The following is a 13,009-nucleotide window of genomic DNA, read 5'->3' as shown; positions in this document are numbered from 1 at the left end:
ATATGGTAGTTAATTTACTTCAAGATGTAACAATGAGAACAAAGATATGCAGAGATGCTGATGTACACAGCCCTCACCTCCAATCACCATACAAAGCGGGTTCAGTTGCCAAGCAACCGTTCAGTCTAACTGAGCTCAGAACTTAGTGACGGTTTTTTTCAGTTGTATGTCACACTATAACTATATCTGTACATAACAGTGAAACATGGACAGATGGCTAAAGACAGATAGCGTTAAGAAGGAAAAGCATCAGTGATGAGAAGGGTAGGGGTATGCAGACAACTGGTAAATCTGGAAGTGGGTACGTGGGTAGCTGTTAAATCTGGATGGGTGTACACAATAAGAAAAGCTTGGGAACCTCTGAACTAGATTATTACATCCAACCCATTTAGAAGTTTATATAGTACACATTGCTTACAGAACAAGAACTTTGACTCTTCAATTGTAATTAAGCAATTTGGTTTATTTATTTTTGCAGACACTAATATTGTGTTCTGCCAACTGAAAACAAAAAGCACTGGTTATGGTGTTCTCTGTAATTGACTTACTTGCTTTTTCTTCAATTTAAGAATCTGCTGTTCCACTTTTGCAATTTCTCGATCTACACGATCCATGCTCTGTATCAACTCTTCTTTTGACAGTTTTGAAGGTGATGCATTCTGGTCCTCTCCACAGGGCTGACCAGAGACTGGAGAAGATGGCCCTTCATGCTTGCCTCCAAAAGCTGGTTCCTTAAATAAACAAGGAACAATTTTATCATGTTCTCTTACATAATACTTAAAGACAGATAAATTAGTTATGTTACAATCTCCAGACGTAGTCTCAAATCTTAATACATAAAGTTGTCCAACTATAAATAAAGATAAAATTGACCAAAGCTTTCAGCCACCTACACTACTGCCTAGAATCATTTTAACACTGATAATTCTGAAGTAAATTTAAAGTTTCTAAAAGTACTCAGTTTTTCCTGTCATTTTTATTTCATACAGCCCTGGAATTAACAAAAAGATCACAATCTTAAAAAACTTAGTTTCTAGTTACATTTACAAGTATAGGGCCCCATCAGGGACATCTTCAACTCTTCACGGGCATTCAGTTTAAAGAGTAGATCTCTGCAGACATGCACTGATGACTAAGGGCAGGTCTTCACTACCCACCGCATCGGCAGGTACATATCAATCTATTGGGGATCGATTTATCGCATCTTGTCTAGATGCAGATAAATAGAGCCCCGAACGCGCTCCCTGTTGACTCCGGAACTCCAGCTCGCGAGAGGCGGAAACGGAGTCGATGGGGGAGCGGCAGCAGTCGACTCGCCGCCGTCCTCGCGGCCAGGTAAGTTGACCTAAGATACTCTGACTTAAGCTATGCTATTCACCCCTCAATGTAGACCAGGGCTAACCTGGAAAATGTATGCCTTATTCAAACCAGTCTCACTGAAACAAATTAAGTGTTTTAGTTCCATATTTCCTGAAGGTACCTTAAACTGTGTATAAGATTGAGATGATGCATTTCAGTACACTACTTGGATAAAAATTATTCATAACTAAATTAAAACATAATATTGCGCACATCTGATTGGCTCGTCCAATGCCCCTTTGAGCTTACCTCTGCAATGCAACAGAACAAGATACTGTATCAAGTTAACATGATTTTACTTAAGCTCACAGAAAGGAGCTGTATTTAGAATATGAAAAGCCGCAGTAAATAATTAAAGGCAGTACAAAAATACAATATCCAAAATTTGTTAAAAATGGGTACCATCCATTAACTTTTGAATCCATACTTAGGCATCTAATAAAAATAAATTGCCTCATTTTCTAAAATGCTGAGCAACTGGCATATTCCATTTAAGCCACTGTTCAAAAACTCAGTCCACTTTTTTAAGAGTTTATGTATAAATTTAGGAAACCTGGGGTTAGTCTCTACACACAGAAATTACAACAGGTTAACTCAAGTTTCTACCACAGATATATTCAATCTTTATCTGACTTAAGAGCATCCACAGAGGGGAACTACATACATTTAACTAGACTGACTTAGAAATAGATTCAGTTAGTGCAATCTGAGTGTATAGACCAGGCTTAACTTTAGGCACACTCATTTTAAAAACTTGGCCATTGTTTATAATTCATGCTCAATCTAGAGAAATACTTCGTCAAATTATATTTTATAGTACCTTTCAGCTAGGGATTAAAGCATCTCATTCATTAAAACTTAACAACTTGTAGGTAGGTTGCACCATTTTACAGATGGAAAAAATTTAGGTACAAAAAGGCTAAGTGACTTGCTGCGTAACCTTGAGCATGTCAATGGCACAGTCAGAAACAGAACTCCAGTCACCTGACTTACAATCCCTTGCTCTAGCTCAGGGGCAGGCAAACTTTTTGGCCTGAGGGCCACATTGGGGTTGCTCAACTGTATGGAGGGCGAGGTAGGGAAGGCTGTGCCTCCCCATACAGCCTGACCCCCGTTCCCTATCCTTCTCCTCCCAACCCCCCTCAGAAACCCCAACCCATCCAACCCCTCCACTCCTTGTTCCCTGACCCCTGGACCCTCGCCCCATCCAACCCCCCTGATCCCTGTCCCCTGACTGCCCTGACCCCTATCCACACCCCCACCCCCTAACAGCCCCCCGGGATTCCCACCCCCTATCCAACCACCTTCTGCTCCTCCTCCCCTGACCACCCCCTCCCGGTACTCCCCACCGCTAACTGCCCCTCAGGATCCCACCCCCTTATCTAAACCCCCCTGCTCCCTGTCCCCTGACCGCCTTCCCAAGCCCTATCCACATCCCCACCCCCTGACAGGCCCCCTGGGACACGCACTACCAACCCTCCCTGTTCCCCATTCCCTGACCACCACCCCTAGAACCTCCGCCCCATCCAATGGCCCCCTCCTCCCTGACTGCTCCCCAGGACCCCCCATTCCCCCCGCCCCCCACTCCCGGCCCCCTTATCAGCAGCAGGAGCTCACAGCCACAACACCCGGCCAGAGTCAGCTGCACTTCCCGCCCTGCCCAGCGGGAGCGGTGGGCCAGAGCACGGCTCGGGCAGCAGCATGGTTGCGGGGGAGGGCCAAGGACTAGGCTCCCTGGCCAGGAGCTCAGGGGCCAGGCAGGACGGTCCCGTGGGACAGATGTGGCCCATGGGCCATAGTTTGCCCACATCTGCTCTAGCTAGCAGAGAATACTGTCTTCTCCTTAACATGGTTAAAATGTCCAATGAAGGAGTTAAGAGACCTGTAGTCAGGTTTCTCCCAATATTTTCTGCAAAAAGGGAACTCTTACTCATACAGGGAAAGGTAGTCCTTTGTAAGTTACCTATTATGAACCGTGTTATTCCAGATCAATGCAAAGACCTATTTCCATTGTGAAAGATGGAACAAAAACTTAACGTTCCTAAATTAGTCTACATTATTTATTATTTGCTTTATGGTACAGTATAGAGAACCAGTCCAGAGTGGGCTCCATGTGCACAAACACATTAGATACTGTTCACCTAACGATCTTACAATCCAAGCAGACCTCATATGGTATGAGGGGAAACAGAGGCAAAAGAAAGGTTTAGTGTATTGCAGAATAGTGGAAAAGCCAGGAATAAAGTACAGGGGTCCTAAGCCCCAATCTAGCAATCACTGGGCAACTCTGCCTCTCAAAGTCTTTCATGCAAAGTCATAGAAGGGCAAGACTTTTCAATTAAATAAATAGGCTGCATTCTAGGCCTATTATATTTCCAAATGCAAGGAAGTGTCTTGGAGATCTGCAGAGGGAAAGGCATTTCAGCTGTTTTGTCTGTCACCATCTGCTGGCAGTTTAGGACTGGAGCAGAGATCACTACACTAATACTTTTTCAACAGAAACCTACATATAATATTGCTGAAATTATTTTTTTTAAATTAAACTCAAGTGGCAGCTATAAGTTGAGTGTTCCAACATTCTGTACTAGAAACAATTAACCTTCAAGCATATTATGCAACTTACTGGGATTTTTTTTTTTTTTTTTACTACTCCAACACACAGCTAGTGAGCACACTACTATACTTTGCAACTATGCTTGTGAACAAAACAGGTTTCTAAAAAGTGAGCAGTCAATATTCAAATGGCTCATCACAGAAATGGTGTAATTTGTAATACTATTTAAAAATTGTAATACTATTTTCAGCCACATCAATCTTTAAAATAGTCATGTAATCAATTTTCTAACATATTAAGGCAGAGCTTCAATACTGCAACAAAAACTGTTTTTACCTTCTTAATATCTGCAGATCGCAATCCCTCCTGTAGAGGATGTACTAAAGGCAGGACAGCAGCAGCACTAACACGCTGAAAATGGGAATCTGAAACTTGTTCAAGACGGGGTCGCTTAGATTCCAACGAATCATGATCAGTCTGTGATGGACCTGGGTGAAATTGTTGCTCATAGCCAGTTCTCCTTTCCTGAGGCCTAAGGAACAAAAGAGATTGTAAAAACAATTAAAAATATACATCAAAAAAAAAAAAAAACTCTATATGGTGCATTATTTAATTGTTGTATCCCATTTCCAAGACTATAGGGAAGAGTGTCACAAAACACTTTCTGACTAGTAAGGCGGGCAAAAGTTTTTAAGTGGTATATTGCAGAAAATTGGCTTTTTTTTTTTAAATGGATTTTGACTAAAAGTTCATTTAAGCCCACAAAGGTATCATTTAAATGCCCATCACTTCACAGAAGACCACGAAACTTATGCCATTACTACAAGTGTATCTGAAAACAGGTTTGAGTCAAGAAAGAGCATCAAAGACTTCACATCAGTAAGTTTAGTATTGCATTCCACAAAATTATGCAAAAGCACAGTAGTTCAATTAATTTTTTCTTCTGAAGAAATTTTAAATACATATAAAAAGTACCTAAATTAGTAACTGGAGTTATCTGAAACTTGGTCTACATCACACTCTCAAGTTCAAGTACTTGTCAGTAGTGCTCTACCATCTATGTTGGGGGCTCGGAAGTGATTTAGTGACTCTTCCTGCTAATTTTTTTCCAAAGCAAAACAGCAGCATCACTAGCTTCTTTGCAGTGAATTACACAGGATGTCAGTAAGATATCTCATATGCTTCACCACCTTCTCAGAAGATTTCATTAGAAGAGATGACAGTAGCTTCCTGTATTTTGCCAAAACTGGTGGATGAGCTTTTCACAATTTGAGAACAGTTTTTTGTCCTTTTACCTACTGCAGGTTATCAAAGCACTCTGGTACTTAGATGGCACTAAACCAAATCCAGTTTTCTTCTTTGTAAATTGCAAGATGAAGACAACTAGTTAATCTCAGACCCAGTATTTGGTAATTATTTCTGGGAATATTTCAATTTAGCATCCAGAGTCGGGGGCTATTCATCTATTTTACACACTAAATACCACCAGAGTAATGATCAGCACAGACCACTTCTGATCTGTGATCAGAGTGAGCCATGAGCAACACTGCATCTGATGTAGTGTAAGTGCAAGGCAGGAGTATAATTTCACCTCACTTCAAGGAGTATCACATGCATACCTCTGTGCATCAGAATGTGATTATACCAATGAGTGAGCAAAACAATCACGATACTTAACTGTCCCCTACACAGTTGGGCATTCCCAGTATCTAAAACGTATTCAGACAATTAAAATCTCAGTCAGATCTGTGGCTGAATTAATCTTTATGATTATTTTCAAGTCTGGTATTCAAAGCACACCGCATACCTCTTAGTTGTAAATCCAGGTAAATACAATTATTTAATAAACATTAATCAGTATTTAGCTGGCATTTACTGCCTTAAGTTACATCAGTGCAAAACATATTTAGTTACTATAAAGCAAACCGTTTTTAATTAAAAAAAGAGAGACAGACACTTTCATGACAGTAGCAGTCAACTATAGCACTGCAATATTAATCTGCTGGAGCCAAAACAGCAGTCATATCTATTTACCATACAAGCAAGACTGGTTTAATAAACAAACTTGCAAAACAGTCCCAAGAACATTTGACTCTGAACTATGTCAAGTGATGTAAATTGTTTTACTACTTTGTTGCCAAAAATCACCACCAATTGCTTGCATTTTTGCACCACATTTAAGTATTTTATACTGTTATGACAAATGAAACAACCCAACTAGCTCTGCTGCTTCTTACTTACCTAGACAGACATATACCCTCTGCTGAATATTCAAGTGTATGAATTTTATCCCAGTGAAATCTAGGAAACATGATGGATAATATTCACACTGTGATGATTCTTTAATTTTGCTGTATAACTTCACTTGTCACTGTATCTCAAAGAAATAAACATTACACACTTATGGCCAAAATATTTCTAAAGAACTAGTTTGTGATATGCACGAGGGTTCTCAGTTGCTTGCTAAGAAAGTCGTTGGGAGAGGTGGGGGGAAATGAAGCACAGGTGTTACTTCCTATCTAGGAAACAAACATCTTATTTAAGCCAAGTGGGCTGGGGAGTTGTGCAACGGGTTTTAAACAAGGCAAATCTAAAATACTGTCAAATACCATAAACAAACCAATACTGTTAGCTAATGGAGAACCCTGTGCTTAATAAATCTAAGTCCTTAAGCAAGAAATGTGGAAGCAGACTATTTAACTATGAATATATACCTTTTATAAAGTCTGGTTCAACTCATAACAGATTTCTCTTGCATCTAAAAGTAAAACAGAATGCCCTTACCTGTCAGAGCCTGGGTGAAATTCAGAAAGCAAGGAAGGCCGTCGACGAAGTTGCTGCTGCTGCTGCTGCTGCTGCAAGAGCTGAGTTGCTTGACTGACTTCCAGATGAGAAGAACGATAATCAGGAACTGCAAACTCCTAAATGAAAAATAGTCCTGACATTTAAGCAAGAATGAAAATTCAAAAGTTATGACACTGAGCCAAAATACTCAGGAGATGAAGGAATCATGGTTTCTGAACAATTCTTGCAAATCAAGAACGGATTCTCTCAGCTTAATTCAAGCCAACAGCCAACTCTTAAAATGGCAAGTTTCTTTGAGACATTTTTTGGATCTCCAAAAGAAACAGATTAGAGAAATAGAGTCATAAAATCCACTATCACAGGAATTACAAAGTAATTTGGAGCCCAAAAAAGAGAGAGGTGGTCTGGAAATGGGGGCAATATAAAGAAAATAAGAGTGAAATTCACATAGTCATTCCTAGTGAATATATTCAGACCTGTCTAGGGAAAAATGTTTGCATCTATACACTGGCAGACACGTAGAGTGACTAAACTAGACAAGTTTGAGGTCCAGGACTCAGTATGCTCAGTTCTGGACAAGTGCCAGAAGAGCTTTGCTAACCAAAGCTTGACACAGATTTAAACTCAGAGATTATGAGAAATGAAAGCTCTGTGCCATATGAAAGCTTGGAATAACAACTTGCAAATGGTATGACATTAATATTTAGCTCCAGTTGTTCATGGGAGATTAGCTGCTACAATCACATGGGAACAGATGCAAAGATACAGCACAGATATTCTCAGGGCCAGTAAGCTTTTAAAACTATTATTTTAGACACGATTGGAAAGAAAAAGTTTTATATCCCCAATACTATATCATGAGTACAGAACACTATCCACTGAAGAATGAGAACTCAACATACGAGTGGCTTTAAACTGTCCAGTTACCACACAAATTCTCCATTTTGGAAGATCCTTTGGTAAGAGCTAAAGTTTAAGCCCAGCATGGGCATGTCCTAGGGCAGGATGGGGGTGAGGGCAAGGCCAGAGTGCAATTCATCTTGGTAATCCTATCAAGCAGAACAGCACTTTGGAGACCACTATTCATGGACACAAGCTAGAGCTGCCCAAGTTGAATAACTTGCCCCAAGGGCCAGTTTGGCTCCTGCTACCTCTCAATGATTGGGGGTGGGGTGGAGGAAATCAGTGGGAAAGTAGTACTGTAAACCCACATTACTCCCCACACACACATCCATGTGTACTAAGTATTGCTCTGGCATACCCAGGGATCTAGTTCAACTTTCTTATAGGGAAGAAAGAGGAGGAGCTAGGCAATGGTAAGCTCTCATGGAGAGCTCCTGGGTCCCAGAGTAGACACACACCCTCCTTTCCTGAGACTGACCTCCTACGGCACTTATAGGAACCATTCTGTCACAGGATTTGACATGTCACTTTTTAACTCAGAAAATGTTATTAGATTTGTCAAAGATTATATAAGTCATCTTTGCATATTGTTGAAAAATTAGCGTTTCCATTGCACAGAAATCCAGCCTTTTTTCCATGTTGGCTACACCTAGTCTAGTAATTAAGCATTACTAGATTAAAAGTAAGACCAAAAAAAGAATGATTTTCAATGAGTTCCTCTGGGATTGTGTGTTCCAATTAGGACAAAACCCACCACAAAAATAGAAAAGTTGTATTAATTTCACAATATAGGGTACTATATTCAAAAAAGACATTTAAATCCTCTTGATTTTATCCCAAGAGTGCCAAGCCAACAAAGGGAAGATGTGTGCAGTTTATAAAATCTAACATTTTCCAGAAGAAAAAAACAAATAAAGAAAAAACTTTTGACCAACTATTTAGCAAACCAAAATTGGCAGCAGCTTTGCTCAGTGGTCAAAATGTCTCCTCTGTCATTCCACTCTGGTTTACATATATTTACATTTGAGTTTTCAACATTAAAAATAAAACCAGAGGAAGTGAGAATCAAAAAAGACTGCCTTATTTTAGACAGAAGATTCTCTATTTGCCAAATAAATATCCACTCACTTTGCACACTAAGACTAACTAAACACTGAAACAGATAACATTTTTCTTGAGGGAATTTACAGAAATGAAAATAGGAAGTAGCACATAACTGACAATCTGAACATTTCACTTAGGATGCCTGCATGGTTTTAATATTTTGGTAGACTACTACTAATATATCATCGTAACAGTCCTACCACCTTGGGCTGGGATCTCACCAGATTTCACAAGCTACAGTGCTGCAGGAAGTAAGGATAAACTCAAACCCCTTTGACTCAATACCTCATTATGGAGTTAGGGAGCAATAAAATGCTGGAAGGGACACCTTTTAGATAAGGTATTAAAATGTGGCCAGAAACATTTAAAACCATATCCCACATTTTGTTTAATTAGAGCTATTAACCTTGGTGAACTGGACAAATTCCATCAAAGGAAGACAGAACATAAAATATGTAAATTCCCCTCATCAGTTTTATTTAGGTTCAATACTCTGAAATTTCACTGTTTTTCAAAACATCCGTGGCCTAGGATTAAGTAGGTAAAAATACACATTTGGCGTGAGCAAAATACCCAAATGATAGGTTCAGGTTGTAATCTGCATGCTATCTGCTCCTTACCTGCTGATGTCGAGGGTTAGAGAAGGTGTACTGGACAGAGTGAGTAGGATAACGATTCTGTTCTGTGCTGAACGCTCCTTGGTTAGGAGGGTAGCCCGAACTTGACATTATCAGAGAAGGAGTCTTCACAAACTGTGAGATCAACACGAGCAAGAAACCATGTTTCTAGGAAACCGCCTAAAGGGGAAAAAAGAACACTGATAAGCAATGAAGTACCAGATGTACTTCCAACACATTATAACCATAGTCACCTAAGCAAAACAACCATTACCAGTAAAAGCTTCCCCACGCACCCGATACATTTATTCAGTAGGTTGCTCTAGTTTGAATCCTGTTAGCTGTTCTTAAATGGGCTCAGACACAGAGGGGTCAGCATTAGCTACAAAAGAGTTTGAGAATTATATTGTCAGACTCCATCATTTTAACAGTCATTTTAAATAGGTCACTTAAAGGAGTTCTTATATAGCCAAATGGTATGGACTACAACAATGTTTAAAAAGGAACTGGATAAATTCATGGTGGCTAAGTCCATAAATGGCTATTAGCCAGGAAGGGTAAAAATGGTGTCCCAAGCCTCTGTTCATCAGAGGATGGAGATGGATGACAGGAGAGAGATCACTTGATCATTGCCTGTTAGCTTCACTCCCTCTGGGGCACCTGGCATTGGCCACTGTCGGTAGACAGATACTGGGCTAGATGGACCTTTGGTCTGACCCAGTACGGCCGTTATGTTCTTATGTTATGTTCTTATGGTGGTAATTACCTTAGGATAAATGGTGTAGTGAGCTAAATTCACCTCTTTGGGAACTTTTTTTTTTTTTCAAATGGATATCAGTGGCTCTGTACTTCCTTATTAAGTGAATCTTGAGGCCAGATGGGTCAGTACTCACTACATCACCAGTCCTATTGGACCCTACAAGAAGTTATTACTATTGAATGGCAGCTTGACAGCCTTAGTTCTTAGGTAGACAGGCACACATAAAAGCCATTATTAAAAATGGCAGCCTTGTTAGCAGTCTCAGGCTATGTCTACACTTCACTCCAGTATGGACTACAGTGATATGAACTGCAAAGTGCTCTAAAGTGTTGTACTCTTATTGCCCTGTGTAGATGCTGCTGGTGCAAACTAAAAGGTATCTAGTTTGCAGAGAACCCATCCAAGACTGAGGGAAGGCTTGTAGGAAGGAGCTTTGAAGAACTAGCCTTTTTTAAACACAAACATACAAACTCCATTACCGAGAACCTGTCCGAAGATAATTTAAAGCAGTCCGCAGTCTTGGAAATTCTTATTGAGACAGGATATCCGAATAGCTATGGCAACAAAAAACTACCCACTTTCATCTGCAACTAACCAGAAGAGCATGCCCCCATCTGTGGGGCAGATCTGGATATGGTGATGCATGCACTTGTGACCTCTGTACTCAGTTATCACTTGCATCCAAGAACGAATGCACACACCCTGAAAGAGCTGAGAAAATTCAGCAGCCCATCTGCTTAGCAACGTAAGTCACCATGAACAACTAACTTAAGTATTCTTATATAGTCTCTACAGTCTTAGTTGTTAAATACAAAACATATACACATGCCAGCTTTTTTTCCTTAGTACCAATCTGTTGCCCAGTGGCATATCTGTAGTATGTTGTTCCAACCTGTTTGACAAGTATGTTTCATGCAGTATATCTCCTTGGTCTTGCACAATATTACACATTAAGTGTTATGAGTACTGAATTTAGCAGGAAAAAAATGAGAAAGTGATCATGATTTTTAAAATACTACTTTAATCCACACGTGAGGGTACAGGTGAGATATAAAATCCTTGAATGCTTTTCTCTATTTCCTGATTTGTGGCTGTCTAAACGAGACAAAGTAGAATCCAAGGGATGCTTTCTGGGCCAAATCTGGCCCAGAATTTGGGTTTCTGAAAACAAAAACTTCCATAAAACATAAAATCAAATTTAAAAAACAAATATTAAAAAAAAAAAAAAAAAAAGCTCGGTAGACATTCCATGGTAGCTTTGGCAACTCAAACATTACATTGTGCTAGAGATGCACATGAGGCATTAGTCTGACAAAATGCAAATAAAACCTGACCACAAACTGACTTATCAAAGAGAAGTGAATAGTCTCCATTCAGTATCTCAGCTAAGTGAAATCACGATGTAACAAACAGCATAAATGGGAAAAAATCTGAATTTTTAAATTTCTGGTTTTAGTAAATTTATTAAAAATATATATTTAATTTGACCACATTCCTTTAAGGCATCAGGAAAACAAAAAAAGGAAACAAGCAAAACAAAAGTGTGTGTGAAAACTTACAGGCAGCACATCTTGTCTCTGTTGTTGAGCAATGGCATGCAAAGATGCAAGTTTTATTAGGGGAACAGAATCTGCGAGTCTCAGGTTGAGAGTGGTAGAAAGGGATGGGGAGAGGGTGTAGAGAAAAGAGGCATGACTATCCTCCCTCTAACTCCCCAATGGTGTTCACACTCCATGGCAACATTGACAACCTTAGAAAGTTCACACTGTACATGTGAAAATGCTCAGTCATTTGTTTTTTTCCAGTGACTTCCTCATTGTGAACTAGAAACATGCCAACTTGCAAGTTCTCAAGCCGTAAAGCTATTTTTTATTATTGTCAAAAATAGGAGCAACAGAAGAGGCTAGAGGAAAAAAAAAAGTTGCAGAAATAGCGTCAGGAGTAATCCAGGTCACAGTGAGCCAAGAGGTGGAGAATGGAGACCATGTCTACTCCACAAACTTTGGTCCACACAATTTACATCATAAAACAGCCAATGAAGTTCGTACATCACCTGTGCATGTGCATACTTGGCTGATTGCATTGGCAATGTACATACTCACCAGGAGTGCTTGCATGGATATAAAGCACAGTACACCATGAGTAGGGTTATCCCAGTGACCTCAGCACTATTATCATGAATATTGCTACCACAACAAATGATTCTCCTGTATTTGTAGACCTGCAGGAAGTACTGAAACAATGGGATCACAATGGGGAACACGAGGATATCCTTAAGAAGAATTTGTTAATGGACTTAGTGAAAAAAATCCCAGGTTGCTGGTGGCATTCATGGAGCAGCTGCAGACAGTGGAGCACTAATTCTGGTGCTGAGAAACAAGCATTTGCAAGTGGAAGCACATTATAATGCACCTTTGGGACGATGAACAGTGGCTGCAGAACTTTCAGATGCAAAAAGTCACATTCCTGGAGTTGCATGCTGAGCTTGGACCAGCCCTCCACCACAGAGATAGCAAAACAAGGCCCATATTGACAGTGGAAAAACAAGTGGCAATCACGACCTGGAAGCTTGCAAATCCAGACTGCTACTGGTCGGGGGAAATCATTTTGGAGTTGGGAAATCCACCGTGGGGGCCACTGTCATGCAAGTGTATAAGGTCATTAATTGCCTCCAGCTGTGCCAGGCTGTGATTAGTGGAAGGCAAGGCATAGTGGATGGATTTGCAACTATGGGGTTCCTGAACTGCCGTGGGAAGATAGATGGAACAGATCTCCCTATTTTGGCACCAGCCAACCTTGCTATTGAGTACATCAACAAAAAAGGATACTTTTCCACGGTTATGTAAGTGCTAGTGGATCACGGGAGTTGATTCACTGATATTTACGTAGATTGGTCAGGGTAGGTGC

At 40.1% G+C, this 13,009-nt stretch overlaps 1 protein-coding gene across 2 annotated transcripts in view; it reads right to left on the bottom strand.

The window, feature by feature from the left end:
• Positions 1 to 13,009, bottom strand: part of NCOR1 (nuclear receptor corepressor 1) — a 101,911-nt gene that overhangs the window by 71,254 nt on the left and 17,648 nt on the right. Inside the window, exons 2-6 of one of the 2 annotated variants that reach the window (XM_050928996.1) lie at positions 9,346 to 9,522; positions 6,698 to 6,834; positions 6,155 to 6,214; positions 4,250 to 4,445; positions 549 to 731 (exon numbers count right to left, since the gene is read on the bottom strand). In XM_050928996.1, the coding sequence (XP_050784953.1) occupies positions 549 to 731; positions 4,250 to 4,445; positions 6,155 to 6,214; positions 6,698 to 6,834; positions 9,346 to 9,453 (684 nt within the window). In that variant the 5' untranslated portion in view covers positions 9,454 to 9,522. The remainder of the gene's footprint in view (positions 1 to 548; positions 732 to 4,249; positions 4,446 to 6,154; positions 6,215 to 6,697; positions 6,835 to 9,345; positions 9,523 to 13,009) is intronic. The other variant, XM_050928997.1, reaches the window with a different exon arrangement.

This window comes from Gopherus flavomarginatus, chromosome 19, assembly GCF_025201925.1.
Source record: "Gopherus flavomarginatus isolate rGopFla2 chromosome 19, rGopFla2.mat.asm, whole genome shotgun sequence".
Lineage (NCBI taxonomy): Eukaryota > Metazoa > Chordata > Testudines > Testudinidae > Gopherus > Gopherus flavomarginatus.
This window is presented reverse-complemented; position numbering and strand designations above follow the sequence as displayed.